The sequence below is a fragment of the Thalia democratica genome, chromosome 8 (assembly GCF_965202585.1).
Source record: "Thalia democratica chromosome 8, ktThaDemo2.hap1.1, whole genome shotgun sequence".
In the NCBI taxonomy this organism is placed as follows: Eukaryota; Metazoa; Chordata; class Thaliacea; order Salpida; family Salpidae; genus Thalia; species Thalia democratica.
The window spans coordinates 9,053,234-9,072,568 of record NC_139172.1 but is presented as its reverse complement, the minus strand read 5'-3'; the positions used below and the strand labels follow the sequence as shown (position 1 = coordinate 9,072,568).

At 24.8% G+C, this 19,335-nt stretch overlaps 1 protein-coding gene across 1 annotated transcript; it reads left to right on the top strand.

Moving 5' to 3' along the window:
* Nucleotides 1-4,398: 4,398 nt before the first annotated feature.
* Nucleotides 4,399-14,772, top strand: LOC145842179 (solute carrier family 23 member 2-like). The gene is made up of 12 exons (XM_082949579.1): nt 4,399-4,536; nt 6,555-6,721; nt 6,998-7,202; nt 7,299-7,480; nt 7,611-7,734; nt 7,897-8,024; nt 8,969-9,136; nt 9,631-9,751; nt 11,079-11,251; nt 11,565-11,746; nt 12,948-13,071; nt 14,252-14,772. Exons 1-12 carry the CDS (start codon nt 4,420-4,422, stop codon nt 14,376-14,378), a joined length of 1,818 nt encoding a protein of 605 aa, XP_082805705.1. The 5' UTR covers nt 4,399-4,419; the 3' UTR covers nt 14,379-14,772.
* Nucleotides 14,773-19,335: the final 4,563 nt, after the last annotated feature.

Sequence of the window (19,335 nt, the reverse complement as noted above, 5' to 3'; positions counted from 1 at the left end):
TTTTAACTTAGATATTTATTTACTGTGTAATTACAAAAAAATAAAGTTGTAGTATATAATATTTAAGTTCTTTAGTTTTCAAGGTGGTACTTATAGTTTTAATTTGCGGAAATTTGCTTAAGAAGCACCTTGCCGTTGTGACTAAAAAAACTTTTCTGTATAAAAGATTAAAACGATGCTTATCTTGTTAAAACTTAATAGCTTTCTATAATTTCTTTAAAAAAAAGAAAAAAAATATTTTTGAATTAAAAAAGATCCTTTATCAAAATATCAAAACTGTTATTTCATATGGTACTTATTTTGAAAAATATAAGTATTACTTAATCTTTATGATAAAGCTTACAGTATACATCTTGATTTTTAACTCTCTCAAAAAAAAAATAAAAGGTAGCGTTTTATTTTAAAGAGAGGTTGTATTAAAACTAATTGAAAATATTCCGTTAGTTTTCAATTATAAAAAAAAACACAGAATTAAAAAAGTAAATAGTATATTCTATAATTTTCCTAAAAAATATACATTTATCTAAATATTTTATTAGAAAAAGAAACAAATCCATTTTATAATTTCAAACAAAATGAACGAAAAATAAAACTAAAGCAGGGGCGTGTTTTGACTAGTTTCCTGTTTCCTTTGCGACCCCGTAATAAAATAGCAGTTGAATACGTTTTTTTTTAAATAATTTTTAAGAATCTATATTATTTGTCAACTTTTTACTCTCAAGTAAATCTTAGTTTATAATAAAAAAAACTATTTAGCAAAAAAATAGTATTCTATATAAAACTTTTGTAATTAATAACGAAGGGCAATTAAAAAAAAACTCTTGATACAAAATTAGTCAGTTAACAGTGTTTTAAAAACTTACTTTTTAATGATATTAAACCTCCAAGGGTTTCTTTTTTGTTTAGAAAACCTCTAATCAACTCACATATTGTTTTTATTTTTACAACACTAAAAAAACCTCATTTTTACATAAAAAAAATCAAGTTTAAAAATGATTGTTCACGTCTGCTTTTACTTTGTTTTCAAAAATATAATTGGTTTTTGATTTTTAGCTAAATTATTTCAAGTGGAGCTGTTTAATTAAGTATTTATACATACTATTGAATGAGTTTTTTTATTATTAAGACAAGTTAACTACTAGTTTTCATTAGTACTTTTTTTTTAGTACCTTACATATAAAAATTTCGTTATACATTTTAGCTTCACAATGTAAGACAAAACTTTCACTTAGTCAATAATAACAGGACTTAAGTTTATTACTAAACCATTTAAGTAAAAACTAAAGAACTGTATTACTTATTAAGATTTTGCAATCTGTTTTAATAGTGTTTTTAAATTGTCTAAAGTTTAAATATCTTTATGTACCTGAAAAATTTTTGGACAGTTATTTAGTAAAAAGTTGTATAAGTTTTAAGGTGTTTTATTTCAGGCTAATAAAAAAATTTTTTCTACAATTTAACAAAAATAATTAATCAACCCCCTTTGAAAAACTCTAGAAACGCCCCTGATTTACTGTAAAATTAACGTGCGTAACGGTTGCTGTTTTAAAAAACACTTTATGAGATACTAGTAGTTTTAATTTAAACTCTCTTTACTACAATTGCTTTTTTGTTTATATAAACAGGTATCTTTTTTTAGACGAGTAGTCTTTAAGATTATAAAAAAAGTTGTTTACTTTCAAAACGGTGTAACGATAAAATTCAAGCAAAAAATAACTCTATAAACATTTTATAAAACTTTATTTACTTTACTTAACTAGAATGGTCCGTAGTAGTTTTAAACTTTTGTTTTGAAAGAAAAAAAGCTTAGCCATTGTGTGCGTTGAAGCAGCAAAAAATTTAATTAAATGCTCAAAATAAAAAAACAATGTTTAGAAACTTTTATTTACTGAAACTTAAACTTTAAAGTTTAAATAAACAATTTTTTTAGCAAATAGATTTAAACATTTTATTATTGTTAAAAAAAATTAAGGTTGAAGCTGGTTAAATAGTTAAACAAGTTTTTTTTTTTTAACTACAGAAACTTAATGGTTAACTTTTGCTTTGTCCGACTTTTACTGTTGTAATTCTTATATTATATGAAGATCAAAGTTTTGTCAAAATTTTAAATTTGTTTTTTTAGTAAACGTTGGGATGTTTTTGTTTTGAAAAAATTATAAACCATCTGATTTTGTATCTTTCTTTAGTGAAGTACCCGTTAATTCAATAAATGATTTGGCTGTATTTTTGAGTTTGCAGCTTAATTTTAAAACAGTTCTAATAGTAGGATTTTTATTTAATGGTTTTTTGCAGAAGTTACATAACTTATTGCATGTATTGTTTTTTTTTTGTTTTTGAAAATACTGGTAAAGCCATATGACTTTTTGTTTAATTGCGACTTTTTTTTCTATAGTTGGGTGGTTTAAATCAAAATAAGCTATTTTAAGGTTCAAAAATTGTTTGCTTATTTTACAAGATAATTTTAGATTAAATGGGTAAGTAAACATACTATTTTATCGTTTTTGTTTTTAAGAGATTTCGGTATGTTCGTTCAAAAAAGATAAATTAGTTTTAATTGGTTTTTTATTATTTGGATATATTGCAGTTAGTAATACAATACTATAAAAATGTATTAAACTTCCTAATGAATTTTTTAAGTTCTGACTTTACCAAAATGAAAAAGTACATTCCATTATTTTTTTTGAGAATACTATGTGCACGTACATTTCGATAATACAGATAAAGTTTTTAGTAAGAGTCTTATAAAATGAACAACTTAAATTTTAACTTTTTCAAAGTTTGCGTGTTTCAAATAATATTTTTCAATAATGTAGTTTTGAATCTTAAAAATAAATAGTACTACTTATAAAAAAATGTCGAAACACTATTGATAGTAAAAACAGGCAACGACTTGAGGTAAAACATCGTGCTATAAACAAATCTGTGTTGTTAGCAAACACTTAAAAAAGTTTTTTAGGATGCTGCAAACATTTAAGTTACAAGTCAACTGGACTAAAGGATTAGAAACTTATTAGTGTTGTTTAATGTTTTTAGTTTTTGTTCAGTAAACTTACTTATCATTTATACTATTTGTTTAATGTTATGCTTTAGGTGCACGACTATTAAAATTCGGACTATTTAAACTCTTCAAAATGTTATTAATGGTCTACAACTGAAAAGGTAGTGTATATTTGAAAAAAGTAAAAAGTGTTTATGTAAGTTATATTAATATCTACAAGCCATTTATTACTTTTCGCAAAGTTTTAAAATTTTTTGAGATATGGTTAAAATAGTTTTAAAGTAAAATAAGCTTTAGTAATTTTTAAATATCACAAAAATGTTTTGAAAATTTTCTAAAAAACAAAATATTTATTATTAAGACCTACATAGGTTTTTTTTCTAAATATATATATTTTTTTTAGATATGGTCTCTTAAATGCTTTTTAAAGTATTTGAATTGTAAAAGTTTAAAGTATCCGAATTTAAATTGTCTTGTAACCTTATGTTTTGCAGACTAACTTTATTTTTCAAGCCAAAAAAAAAATTAAAATCGAAATAATCTAAGTTTAACCACAATAATAAGTTTGTATAACAATAAGAACACTACTAAAATATTTTTGCTTAAATGAAATACCTTTTCAAAGGCTTTTAAAGAAGCTAGAATTCACTTGTTTTACTTTCTTTTAAACACTTTACCATTCACTGTTTATCTGTAAAACTTTATTACTAACAAACCTTTAGAAATTTTAGAAAATTAAAACTAAGATATCTTTTAAAATATTTAACAAATATAGAGTCGAAGCACTTTTAAAATTTGTAAATGAGAAAAGAGTGAAAAAAAATAAGTTTTTACGCAACATAAATGAACTTGGCCTATAGGAAAAAATATTTAAACACGGGAAAATACAACAAAAGCCGCCATGCAATAGCTTTAAATAAACACAAAACTATTTCACATAAAAAAACTTTTTTTATAATTCTTTATATCCCGCGGCAAATAAGTGCACACCTAGCAATGGAAATTTTTAGTTCAAAATTACAAGAGTGTAGTTAGAGAGTGCTGAGTTAAAAGGTTTCCATTTACATTTCTTAGATTTTGGGAATATAAAAATATTATCAAAAAAATACCTAAAATTATCTAAATTTATAATTAATTAAATAGTGTAAAGAAATATCTCAAACTAGTTTTAAAACTTATTAAAAGCCATACTATTAGCTTTTAAACTTTTTTATATGTCTTATAATAATAACGTTTTTATAAAGAATGGTTTATAGTAGTATTTTTAAATTTAAATGAAGATGATCTTCGATTGAGTTTTTTTAACTTTAGAACTTAAAAGTTGTGAGCAAGCTAACGAAAAAGTTTTAAATTATTTTTTAATTTTAAACTATCAATTTGGTTGTTTCTATTGTAGCTTTTAGTTAAGAAAATAGTTCATTATGCCGTGTTGGTCAAAGAAAAAAGACGAGGAAGATGAAAACGAGTCTGGTGTTGAACTCATATATTCTATTGCAGACAACCCTCCCTGGTACATGTGCATAATATTTGGATTTCAAGTTTGTTATACATAAAACATTATTTCAAAGACTATTTAAACCGTAATAATTAAGTAGATTATTCTATTGTATCATAGCTTAACGTAAATGTGTGCCTTTTCGCTTCAATACTTAAGCAAAAATGTTTTTGATAAGTAGTTTTTTTTATTACTTACTTATTTTAAATACAGTAAGTAGCAAATACGTAGTTTATGATACATACATAGTATTTTTAAATATAGTAATATGATGTTATAAATTATTATATGACGCTTATAACACTTTAAGGGATTTTAATTTTTGTTGGGAGATACTTTTAAAACACATAATAAATCAAGGGTTAGTTTCAAACTAACTATAATAACCTTTTTTATGTAAAATAATATATTGCTACAAAATTTATGAAACTTTTTATTGAAACTTTAGGACAATGTTTTTTAAGTAACTAAACTTAAGCATTGTAAGACACTTCAATACTGTGTTTATAACTTTTAAAATTTTTAAATTATGCAACAAAAACTTAAAGTAATTTTTACACACCGTTAATAGTTTTACAGAGCTTTTAAAAATTCGCCTAAAGGTAATTGATAAAAGTGCTACTTAAAAAAAGTTAAAGTAGAAATAACTTAATGAATTCTAAATTGTTTTTATTATTTTACAGCGGAAAGTTTTACAACTAACTATAAAACAATTAACTTGAAATGATTTTAATTTATAAAATTCTTTAGGAAATACTTTTTTTTTAAGTTATTTACACTGAATATTCTAAGAGAAGTTAGTAATTATTTTTTTAAAGCCAACTAACTCTACATTAGTTTTCGAAACTATATATATATATACGTATTTCTTATCCCATTTATATATTAAACATAAATTTCGAAAATATTTTTTATACACAATTGCTTGCTAACATTTTAAATGCGTTTGTATACCTGCTAGTTTCAGAACCTGTTTCGATTTTTTATTTAAATCTGTTAATGTTAAGCCTAAAGTTTGTAGACGATCAAAGAAAACATCGGCGAACATTTACAGAGCTTAAGCCTGGACTTTCGTATGCCGTGAGACAAGTTCAAGTTGACATAAAGGTTTGATCATACCAATTCGATCAGACCACAAGCTTTCGGTAGTATGAGATCTAGTTTAATTCTTATTGTAAACTCGTCAGCCAGCCGCAAGCGAAAAACTTGCAGTCGTCAATTTACAAACGATTTTTTATGTTAATTGTTCAGCTGTTCAAACATTATAAACCGTTTGTAAAATGACGACTGCAAGCTTTTCAGTTGCGGCTGACTGACGAGTTTCAATAAGAACGAAACCCAGGTCCCAGTTCACTGAAAGCTTCTAGTCTGATCGAATTGGTATAAAAAAACCTTTATATACAACATTTAAACATATAACAACTAAAATTGTTTATTGAAAACGATAAAGAAATCAAAGCTTAAAAAAACTGTCAATGGACCTGATAAAAAGAAAGACCTCTGAGTCATCGAGCTGCACAACACTAATTCAAATTAAATGTTTTGAGCTCATAGTTTTACAAATAAAATAAAATAATTGTAAATAAAAGCACTCATATGATTATTATAGAACGAATTAGACTAGGGTTAGTAGTTTTAAACCTACAGTTAATCTTAACGGTAGTAAGCAACTTTAAGGTAAATTATTAACTAGATAGAAAAAATTAAGTTTTTTGTAAATTTGAACAAGAAGTAACTATTGATTCTTAATTCTAAGATATATACAACTAGGTAAACAAAATTACTTTGAACGGTTTATGCAAGTTTAAAAATTATTTAAAACTAATCTAAAAGTACTTTATAACTTATCTAAAAAGTTAATTGAAAGTAAGTTAGCTAAAAATACATGTATAAAACAATTTTGTTCTGGCTCACTGTTAGATAAAGTAATATAATTTTTTACAAAGCGTTGTTTTAAACATGTATGAATATAATCCCGTTAAACTCTTAAATATTGAGACAAAAAATCTGAACACAAAAGTAATTTAGTAACTTCATAAAACTATAGTTAAAATTGTACAGCATCTTTTATTGTCGCTTGGAGGATCAATAGGTCCCATTATCATATTAGCAAAAGACTTATGCATTCCCGAGACTGAAGAGGGTATCGCGGTGAAAGCAAAACTAGTTGGGTCGGTTTTGGCTGTAAATGGAGTTGCTTCTTTTCTACAAGCTACTTTTGGAACAAGGTCTGTTTGTCAAGGTTTTAAGTATTTTAGATAAGCATTTTAAAGTCGTTTATATCATACCTGAAAGCAATAGTTGAAAATTAAATTAAAGTTAAAAACTTGAAAATAAACATTTTAAGTTTTGCGTGTCCTTATTTTAGTTTGGTTTTATTTAAGTATTTGATGTAAAACTAAAACTCTTAAAGCTTAAATGCTTTTGATTAAAAAAAAAACATGCTGTTTAGGTAAAAGTTAATTAGAAAACTTGTTTCAGGCTAACAATTTTTGCTTTGTTAGGTTACCTATATACCAAGGAAGCTCATTTTCGTTCTTGGTACCCGCAAGCGCCCTTTTCAGTATAAGGCCGTGTCCCTCAGAGTTGTCAGCTGTAGAGGTTGACGCGCTAGGACTGACTGGTAACACAACTTGGTATGGTATGAAAAACGAGCAAGGAGGAAACTACTCAACTTTCGATCAAGTTTGGCAATCACGTGTCAGAGAGGTACAAGTTGCAATACTTCTACTTTCACTTACATTAAAAATATTGTTTTAAAAAAGTAAACTTTGATACGTTTGAGCTAATTTCATCAACTTTTAGCTTCAAGGAGGTCTGGCAGTTGCATCCGCTTTCGAAATACTTATTGGTGCAACTGGATTGGTTGGTATGATGACAAGATTTTTCGGTCCTATCACCATTTGTGTGACGATATCTCTCATCGGTATTCATTTGGCAGAAGTTTCCCCGAATTATGCAACTGTCCAATGGGGTTGTGCCATCTTGTTTGTAAAATTTTAAAACTTTGGTACATTATGCTAGTTAAATACTTGTAGTTTTGATTTTAGTAAGCAAACTGAAAAATGATAAAACATGATTGAAGTTATTATTCAAAGTTTATACTTTTCATTTCAGCACTGCGTTTATTCTTGTTATGGCTTCACAGTACTTGAAGAACTGCAAGATTCCTTTCCCAGCGTTTTCATTCAAGAGAGGAAGGTTCTACATAATAAAAACCGAGCCTTTCAAACTTTACCCAGTAAAAAATTGTTTATTCATTAAAGAAAAAGTTATTTTTATTTAAACGTTAAATTGTTTAACATATTTAGAAAAATAATGAAATTAAGTTATTAAATTTCTACAAGTATTTATTGTATACTTCTTAGGCTATAAAAAACTAAATAATACTTGTTTTCTTTAGGTTTTACTTGCAATCGGTTTAGGTTGGTTATTGTGTTGGGTGTTAGTCGATACAGAAGTTTTTGGTGTTAATACACCTTTGTACAATGATACTGCAGTTAAAAGCAGCACTTTGAAAAACAGCGACTGGTAATTTTTCTTTTGAACATTTAAATAGATTATTATTTTAAAACTTTTATTAAGCAATAAATATGTGTTTACAAATTTGATATACAAAATAAAAGTTATAACTTGTACTGTACCTGCGTACAACTTACGCGTTCAACTAGGTTTATTAAGTACAAATATAAGTACAAAAATATACAAAAACAACTGTTATATTAAAATATGTAAACAAACACTTAATCAAATCCTAAATGCAGCTTCGTATATAAAGTGTTTAACGTAATGTACATAACTTTTTTTACATTTTATTTCTTTTGTTTAAAGATTTAATAGTTTTTCAGATTAAAATTTGTAGTTTTTTAGCTGTACATTATTTACAACTAATTTTTTAACTGTATGTTGTTGTTAAAAACATTTTTAAAAGAATTTTACAAGCAGTATTTATTCTAAGGTTTCCATATATGCTGCGATGAGGTTGTATTAATGTTGTATTTTTCATTCTTGAAATTATATCTATGTTTTACACATCGGTCTTAATAAAACAACCCTGTAAACTAGCATAATACTTTTTGTATTTTGTATTTTAAAGATCGTCAATCGCATTATAAATTAAACTTTCCCTCAAGTAATACCATAAAACATACTTTTTTACAATCTCACGTTTGTTTGATTTGTCTATGATCTCTAATACCCTTCAATTCTGTTTTTTTTTTAGAAAATTACAAGTATTTGGTTTTTAGTAAAGAGTTTATCAACTATTCTTAGGAATCATTTAAAAACCCGCGTCGCTATACTTTTGCAGATAGGAGCAATAAACTAAAATAAAACTGTTCTCATTTTATTTAATTTTTAGTTGTTTTCTTATTAAAGAAATATTTATATGTATAAGGTTTTTAATTAAATTCATCAAACTCTTAAAAAAAGAACAATATACATTTTACATTTAAAGATCGAAAACACTTATACAGGTTTTACGCACCTTACCCTTTCCAATGGGGACTTCCAGAAGTAACTGTTGCGGCTTCTATTGGTATGCTAGCAGGTTGCCTTGCGAGTATAATTGAATCTATAGGAGACTATAACGCTTGCGCGACACTTAGTGGTGCCCCTTCAGTTCCTAGGCACGCTACTAACAGGTCAGAACAAAGTCTTTGAAAAAGTATACTAGAAAAAAACTGACAATAAAATCTTAAATTTTTTGACAGTTGATTTAGTACAGCGTTTTTTTTTTTTGCTCTCATTATCAACTCCAGAATATATAGCATAAGTTTTAAACTATTACCCCCTGTGGCCCCTTTACTGTTCATGGCCCGCCATGAAACCCCTTTGCCCAGTTTGGGAAACCCTGATTCAGTCTGTGGTAGTTCTAAAAACTCAAACAAAATAATTTTACTTGTTTTAAATAGTAAATATAAAATTACTGTTAAAAAGTAATTTTGCTTTGTATAAGATAGAATCTAAAATTTTGTTATAAAACAACTAACTAATGTTTACTTATTTTACTTTTTTTTGATGCGCGCCGCTGTTATCAAACTTGTTAAAATTAGACTTTTAGTTACCGGATAAATTCTACTGGTAACTAAAAGTTTTGGTGACTATTAAAAGTTTACTCTAACAAAATACAATTTAGAGGGATCATGATGGAAGGATTCGGATGCTTGCTGGCATCTTTAGTAGGAACAACAACAGGAACGACTTCTTACAGCGAGAATGTTGCAGCCATTGGTGTGACAAGAGTTGCAAGCAGAAGAGTTAGTTTCAAAATGCTATAACTATGTTAAATGTTTCTGCTTCATTATACAATAGTTACAAACTGATCAATCTAAGTTCAAAGCTAAAATAAAAAGCATGACAAAAACTCTGTTCAACACTTTTAGTTACTTCCGGTACATAATTTAAATACTTTGATTTATCTTAAAAAGTCTTTATTTAAAAGATTCAGAAACTAGCTTTAATTAATTTCTTTTTCAATTAAAATGGTTCAGAAATATCTTAATAGTTATTTTTTTCGATATCGTGTAATAAAGATATTAGAAATCTGACAAACAGTTAAATTCCTATTGAAACAAAATTAAAAAAGTGTTTTTGTCTCTATGTTTCGTTTTTTGAACTTTTTATAGAGATACTAATGTTTTTGTAGGATTTATACTTCATTAAATCATGTTTTGTTTCATTTTGCTTTGAAAATTTTTGCTTAATTTTATACATAGATCTAAAAACAAAAAACAAAAAAGCTCATTTTTATTTTCCTAAAAAACTTTCATTATGATGCACTGATAATTTTTCCTTGTTATCGAATTCTTTATGGTTATAAAAAAACTTTATCTCTTTCAACGTGGGTTTAAAATTACACTTAATATAGTTCTCATATTTCTTTTTATTTAAAAATTTCTACGTTTATAAAAAATTGTAAATTGTAACTTTATTTTCTTGTAGATTACATTTAAATATTCTACAACTCAAGAAAGTTTTAAATATCTATTTATAACGTGTCCTTAACTGGTGATAAAAAATCAAGTCAACTTTGTTTTATCTTTTTAACTATATAGCTTATTTTGCACATCTTTTTTTTATAAATCACTTTATGTATACAAATTAAGTCGAGTCTTTCTAGTTTTGGAATAATTAAAAATAATTAATACTAATTAAATTATTTTAATAAATAAATTATTTTTAAAATTTACGTCATCATTATAGAATGTTAATTTTTTGCTTATACTAGTTTTAGGAAAGTGAATTTAAAACTTTTAGTACGATATACAAAAACATCGGCATGCTCAGCCCTTTGTAAAACTTTTAATAATTCTTCACCTACGTTTTATTGCAAAAATGAACATTTAAAAAAGTTGTTTTTTTAAGATTTTATTACAGTACAATGTTATATTTTAAATATTTATGTTCTAAACGTTAATAATAAAAACATAATTTTGTAGCGAGATTTATATGGGTCAAGCAGGGCTAAATTATACAGTAGTTTGTTTATAAAATTCAAATTAAGTTTATAAATAAATAATATGTGATCTCAAACCACATGTTTATAACCATTATTTCTATAGAATCGAATTTATTTATTTTTAGGTTATTCAAGTAGCAGGAATCATTGGATTAGTTATAGGCTTCATTGGAAAAATAGGTACTTTTCTTGTTTCCATACCTCAACCAGTTTATGGAGGAGTGTTCATTGCTGTTTTCGGAATGATAATTTCAGTAGGACTTACAAACTTACAATATGTTGATCTAAAATCGAGCAGGTTGTTTTATTGATTCGCACTATAATTTTGAAAATTGCCTTTTTAATACTTTTTTGATATTAAGTTCTGGTTTAAAAAATAAATATATGTTTTTAACCTTTTTTTGTCTACAAACTTGGGTAACATATTATTTTTTGTCTGAGTAAAAGTTATAAAAAAACCTCGCAAGTTCAATTGGCATAAAAAATTAAATATTGAAAAATAACAACAAATTAGCAAAGATTATATGAAATCAAAGCTTTTGATTTGTTTTTATTCTAATATTATTTGAGTTTCAAATATATAACAACAAAAGTGTTTTCATTTTTTTCAGGAACATTTTTGTTCTAGGAATATCTTTTCACTTAGGAATTATGATCCCGTATGCACTAAAAACGAAAATGTTAGTAATTGATACTGGTATTGAAGATCTTAATGTCGTCATAAGTGTCATACTTGGTTCATCACTAACTGTAGGAGCTATTGTATCAACAATTTTCGATAACACACTACCAGGTTTAGAATTATTTAAATTATTTTTTTGCTAACTATACTTAGTAAAAGTTTAAGTATTTAATTTTTTTTATGATAATAACAACAACTTGCAAATTACTTGCTTTATTGAAACTGGCGTACGTTTGTCTGTGTTAAGCTATAAACACAGTTTCACGGAGTTCTAAAAAACATAAGCACATCAAAGAAAGAAAAAGAAAACAAAATACTGTGTACATTTTCTAAATATAACCTATAAGTATAAGTGAACAAATTAATAAAAGTATAACAATAACTTTAAAATTCCAACATTTTTGTTTCTTTTGGTTTGTATTACAAACATATTAACAATTTTATGGTATAAATAATTTAAAACTAGTATACCAACATTCGATAAAAACAACTATTCAATATAAAAATAATATATTTTAAAAATATGTATTGAAAGAAAAAACTAGCTTAGTTTTTAGTATTATACTCAAAAACAACATTGCACTCTTTTTTTTTGCTAAATTGTATTAGCTATTTATTTAAGTACAAAATAGTAATCTCCTGTGTAATTGTGTCAACATAAAAAAAGTATTTTGTACGGAAAATTTATTTTTATGAGTAGTTTTTAAAGCTTGAATCAAAACAATAAAGTTTAAAGTTATTAATGTCAGTTTAGAAACAATTAACTAAACAAGTGATTTTTAAGATTAGGTTGTTTTAAAATCTAAAATAAACTTTTTTATACTTATGTTATTTTTTACTTTATTTAGTTTTTTAATGATATAAAAACTTTAAATTAGATATTTTAAGCGATATAAAGCACATCTAAAATTCCAAGCGTTATAAATCATTGAATATTTAGCAACTAAAGAAAGTTTTAGTAATAATAATGAAAAATAAATCAGTTTAGTCAGTTGCACATTTTGATAACTAAGGCATTATAAACAGTTTAATTTTACAAACGGTTTTACTTATATCTATTTTGGTTTATTTTAATAAATGGTGAGTTTTTCTATCAAAAAGGTGCAAAACTTTTAAGTGTCAGTAAGCTCACTTTACTGTCAGTAAGCTCTTGTTCTGGACAAGACGTTAAAAGGTATCTGTGATGACTGGATAACTTAAAGGTTCTTCTTGCACCAGGTCTTAGGACTAAATATTGTGAGCGTCTTCTTATCGTGCAACAAACTATTACTATACCTCGTTTATCAGTGTTATAAATTTATTATATGCTAAGGTACAAAAAAAGAACGTGGAATAACTGCATTCTACAACCAGCAAATAGAAACTGGACACGGGGACCAAGAAACAGACAAACTGTTAGAAACTTGCTACAACCCGCCTTTTCTATCGTGTTGCATGTAAGTTTGTTAATAACATCATATGTACTTTAAATTTACTATGTTCGGCCAAATTTTTATACACATAGACAACTTATGATAATCAAAAGATGTTTTTTTTATAGAGTCGCTAACAAAGTATACCTCAAGCCAGGCGAAATATTTTAAGTAAAACGAAGCAACGTTAATCAAAACAAACAGTGTAGTTTTTATGTTGAGATTTCAGAAAGTTGTTCAATAAATAAGCATACAATATATAACTTTTATTTTTTTTTTTGGTTAGCAACCACCCACGCGCTCCACGATGTCAAACATTCTTCCTTTTGTTTTATTTCACATTTTGTTCATTTAGAGTTTTACATGAGACCTCGTGACCTTTTTACTATCAGAAGTTGTTTTCAACATTTCGTTTGTTAAAGTTAACGCTTCTATAGAAACTTTGTTGATCGAAAACACCGTTACTGGTTGAATTGTTTTTATGTACTGTTTAAAACAGAGATTTATAGCTTTAAAAAATTCTTAGTACACAAAAAATATTTATAAATTGCCCTTAATATTTTAAGTTTATATTTTAGCAAGTTGATAAAAAACAATGACAACGAGCAATACTGAAAACCTCAAAAAATGAAATTATTAGTAGAACGTTTTAAACAAGGTATAAAAAGTTAGATATAATTAAAAGTAGCATTTACTGTAATCAATTTTATATTCTATTTCTTTAAACTATTTTTTTTCTAAACATTGAATAGCTTTTACTTAAAAACTTGGCTTCTTTATTTAATATTAATTAATTTTCGACCGAATTTATATATAAATAAAAAATCTCTATAGTTTGATTCTTTTTAGACTTTGTATCAATACATTATCAAATAAATCCTTAATTTAATAAGATTTTTACTTTGAACAATTTTGATACTTTTTTCTATTGAAGATAAGTTTAAAGTTAGTTTTTTCTAACAAATTACAAGTATAAGTTCCAAAGCCTAACATAGTATATCAGGGGCGGCTCTTGGCTTTTATATATGTATTTATAGTTAAAAAATGAGTATTTGAAGTCTATTTAAATAGCAATGTTTTAGTTTTCTTTTATATAATTTTAGTTAAACATTTGTAAATTTATCAGAGTCATATTATAAACAATCTGAAAAAGTACAAGTTTAAATATTTAAATACGGACAATTCATTATATTTTTATCGGTAGGTGCAAATTGTGTTCATATTTACCATTCATGCCAAAACCTGCAATCAAAGATGAAGAAAATGCAAGTTATGTGGTTGAAGCCGATGGTGGACAAAAAAACAAAGCTTTCCAGGAAGAAAGATTATAAAAAAATAAGAAACATTAGAAAAACAATGAACAAATTAAATGAGAGTTTTTTAAAGCAGTCATTACTAGAGGTTCACGTTAAATTTTTGTTTTACAAATTTACTTATACTTACGAAAAAGCCTTGACTATTTTATTTCCTTATTTTTTTTTTAGTTCTTTTCCAGTGTGATTTTCACAAAACTTATAAACACGTGTTGTCTTTCTATTACTTAAAAACAGGCATATACTTTTTAAATACTTCGTAAAAATTAATTATGGTTTAACTTTTTCCGAAAAATAAAATTATTTGTTAAAGTAGAACTTTTACTTAAAATATAACAATTGTAAATTAATCAATCGTTAAAATAAGTATGTGTTTAGATTTAATATGCTAACGTTTTGTATAGAATCTTATTATGACTAGTTTATCTACATCGTGATCTAATAAACTTTTTCGAATAAAACACAAAAGGTTGTTTATAAAAGTAAACTTTTATACTAATACAAGATAAATTAAAAAAAATTGACAGCAATATTTTAGAATACTGTGCAGTTTGTAAAGACACTTTCTTTTAAATAATTTACAACCTTAAAATTATTTTTTACAACATAGAAATAAAAAAGTTTTAATGAACAAAATCATTGATATGAAAGTATTTTGTTAAACATCGGGCAACCAATTATTAAGAAAAATAGACCAAAAATAAATGTCAGTATACAAAAATTTCAAGAATCAGTTAAAACTTCTAATAAATCTACTCTATACATTTTTTAAATTAAGATAAAAATCAAAAGCATAAAATTTTTCACAATCAAAAAAAAATTACATATGATATATTTAAAAACAAAAGTAATTTTTAAAGTTAATAAAATAAAAACTGCAATAGAGAAGTGTTGCAACAATTATCAACTCTGAGTTCATTCAATTTCGCTCAATTCTGCGACAAGACCTTGTGCTACGAATTAAAGTCAAACTTGTTATATAACAAGTAGTGTCTTCAGAAATTTTAGTAGCGTTTTTTCTTAAACGTATTCGTAGTTTTGTAACAAGCATAGTTTACATTATTTCTGTTTTTTTATAAAGTTATGATATGGCAGTATAACTATAATCTTAAAATAAATTTCGTTTAAACTTTGAATGTGTTTTATTTAATCATAGTTGTTAAAAAATAAAACTCAAGGAAATGAGCAAAAAAAATAGTTTGAAATATCGGAAACTTAGACAATATAATTAAAAAAGTAGCAATAAGTGTAAAAAAATTAAACTTTTATACTTGTTATTTTTAAAATAATAGAATATATGTACATTGGTAGTATAACTAATATAGAAAATGCATTTTAACATCATTTAGTTTAAACTTATTTTTAAAAGTTTTACAGTAACTTTAAAGAAGTGTATCAAGAAAACTAGATTTTTTTTATGTGTCACAGTTTGTTTTTCGTGGACTAATTTTCTTAAATTAATTAGGTAATTTGATAACAACAACCTTTAAACAATTTTTTTTTATGAACAGTTCAAAGAAAAAACTTAAACAAATATAACAAAGTTGTTTTCAACTTTTTTGATAATCAATCAATTTTCTAAAGAATGAAGCTTAGATTTTCCTAGCACAAAAGGGTTTTTTAAAAACAAGTTTAAGTTTATTTTTAACATTGTTAAAAAGTAAACATTATTAAACAAATTAACTTGAGTTAGTGAAAATTTTTGGTGTTTATATTTTTTTTATATAAATGATTATAATAAACTTATTAGTTTTTGTATATTAATTTTGAAATCGAAGGTTTGTTTTTATAACTGTTTATTTTATATTTTTTATAATCTTTTGCAATTTACTACTGACTAAAAGTAAACAACAAACAAGTTCAATATATTTTACCATTATAGTATTTTGCTTATAAGTGGTAAGTTAAATACTCTAAGTGTATACAAATGACTACATCATTAAACTTTCGAAACCTAATAATAAAACTATTAAAAAGCAAAATCTGATTAATCGAAAAAATGATAAGCTTTTAATAACAAGAATATTTAATTAGAAATTTCATACCATTATTTTATTAATAACGTCAGTTTCTGTACTATGCTTTTATTATCTTTAGTTCAAAAATGTAGAACTTAAAATATTTTCTTTTTATTCAAAATTTGTCCCGACTTAATAGAAAATTTAGGAAAAAGTGAAAAAATCAAAAACGAATTATATATTACAAAAATAATGATAAAAACTAATAATATGTAAACATTTTATACGCAAAAGCTTGTATTTATATCAAACAACTTAGTTCACACAATCATGCAAACATGATCTTTACAAAGAAATATTTCTAGGTTATCGATCGTTAATATAACTGTACACAATAAAATAAAAAAAAAACCTCGTCCAACCTTAATACTTATCGCTCAGTTTTTCCTTATGTGCTAAAAAAGACAAATCAAGCATAAAACTCGTAGTATTAAAAAAAAGATTAACTAGAAAATTTAAAAATAAATAAAAATTATAGTATTTGTATAACAAATAAAATTTTAAAATGATTGAAGTTTAAATTACAAAGTATTTAAGCATTAAAGTCTTTATAAAATAAAAAATGAAAAAGTTGATTTATTAAAGTTTAAAGTTACCGGTATGCGTAATTAACAAGTTCAAAGCTACACGATTAATCATTTTTATTTAATTAAGTTTTGAAATATATACAATATAGCAAAATAGTTTATAGTAAAAAAAATAGAAAATTACAAATGTATTTTTTTAAACTTTGGTTGCCTAGTTTAAAAAAAACAATAAAACCTTAAAAGAGTTTCATCTCGATTTTTAAATCAAATAAAAACAAACTTTAAATAACATATCGAGTATTCAGTTACAAATTAGTTAAACTGCGTTATTTACATATCTAAATTTTCTTAAAAGTCCTAAAAACAATTATTATTATACTTTTATCACTAATATTTTTGATAAGCAACCTAAAAAGATTTATAAACAATGATCAAATTGTATCTAGCCAAAAAAAAAATTACTTAATTCGCAGTAAAAAATGTTAAACTGCTTTTTACAACTTGCTTAATAAATATAGCTGTTAAAAAGTTAAGAAAAAGTTTTAAAAGTATTTTTTTGTAATTTTGGTGAGTTTGGCTTATCAAGTGGTGGTTACATGATATTTCAAGTTCCGAAAGTTCAAATTATTAAACAAAATTTAAGAAACCATATCCCAAAAAGTAATATATTTATTAAAAAAACTGTCTAGGTTTTATTGATAACTTCAAGCCATTTTAACTTTATGGTTAAACTTTAAATATTTTTGAGATATTTTTCAAAATAGATAAAAATGGATTTTAGACTTTAATAAATGCTGAAAATGGATTAACTTAAAGTATACATTAGTTTTGAGTTGTGGCCGTTTAACGTTTTTTTAAAGAGTTTGAGTTGTCCAAATTTGAATAGTTGTGCACCCTTATTAAGTATATGTAACTGTAAAAACAACTTGGTTATAACAAAAATTTTAGAAACCCAAAAATAAATGATGTGTATTAAATTAACATAGTGTTCTTAATTAGCAATCAATATATTCAAAAAGAGTAACTAAATCTAACCCAAATAAAAAACTATAATTAAAAGGCAAGTATTTTTATTAGTTTATATTGCGTTAGCAAGAGTTTTTTAATTTTAAGTGTATAAAAATATTAGTTGCATTAGAAAAGTAAGAAGCTAAAATATTTTTTGTATTCTAAAAAGAATACAAAAAAGTAAGGTAATCTAAATATAAAAACAATGAAAATAACTGCAAATATTTACAATTAAATTTTTTTATGGAAATTCAATACCCAATAACAAACTATATCATTATACTTTTTTTACAAATTGAAAAGTATTGACTAGGTTTATGCTATTAAAGCAAGTATTGAATAAAACATAACAAATTTTTTATAAATTTAAATCAAAATATTAAAAGCCAGTACAAAGAAAATTAATCTAAGGTTTGGGCCATAAAAACAAAATTGGTATATTGTAAAATAAGTCACGAAACTAAGTTTTGACAAGTTTTTTAACTTAATGCTGTAAACAAAACATAAGGTTCTGAAAACTATTAAAAACATATATATGAAAGAATAATGTACTCCACAAAGTCTTAGCTTTCCTTTACTCCAGTTAGTTCATACACAAAATAACAGATTTGAAAAATTATTTATATAATTGAAAGACCTAGAACAGGGCTTTGCCTAGACTCCTTCTTTTTTTTAAGTTTTAATTTATGAACTACTATTCAAGAAAATCTTTAAAACTTTATGAATTCAAATACAGTCACAAAAAATTCTTGTTGAGCTAATTATACTGACTTAATTGCAAAAGCTTCTGTATATGTGATTTCTGTTGCATGTTGATGTTGCCTAATTGTGTCTAGTTGGTATTTGTCATGTATTTTATTAATATATGTCTAGTTCTGGGTAAACCTTAACTAGTTTATGTTTGTATGTTGTTTGGTTTCGTTTTTTAATTTTTATTATTTTATCTATTAGATATATACATTTTTTTTTGCGTAATTTAGTTCAATTTTCTTTATTCGTTTGTTATAGAATATATTTTGATTATCTTTTCAAGATTCAGAAGCCCTAATCTTATTAAATATTATATTATTGTTTTTAGTAAAATTACTGTAAAAAAGTTGAATAATTTTTTTTTTAGTTAGTTGTTAAAGGTTAAAGTACTTATTCCAATACTAGTTTAATTGTAAATTTTCAACAACTGACAGGGATTTTTTGGCTTTATGATTTTCCCACACATTGTGGTTTTTATTTTTGCCTTGTGAGTTTAATCCAAATGGCGTGTCACCAATGTTTATTTTGGTTGTAAAAAGTAAAGCTTTTAATTTAGTTTTATAAATTAAAAGCTAAATTTTAAAGGAGCCGCTAAATTTTACATATGATGGAACTTGCTACTGTCAAGAAAACGTTTATTGTTGCAAAAGGTAGAGTTAGGCTGATGTTTCT

Coding starts and splice junctions, on each gene's coding strand:
- LOC145842179 (XM_082949579.1), top strand. CDS start 4,420: ATGCCGTGTTGGTCAAAGAAAAAAGACGAGGAAGATGAAAACGAGTCT. Junction 7,203..7,298: donor GGCAATCACGTGTCAGAGAG/GTACAAGTTGCA, acceptor ATCAACTTTTAG/CTTCAAGGAGGTCTGGCAGT. Junction 7,735..7,896: donor AGCCTTTCAAACTTTACCCA/GTAAAAAATTGT, acceptor TGTTTTCTTTAG/GTTTTACTTGCAATCGGTTT.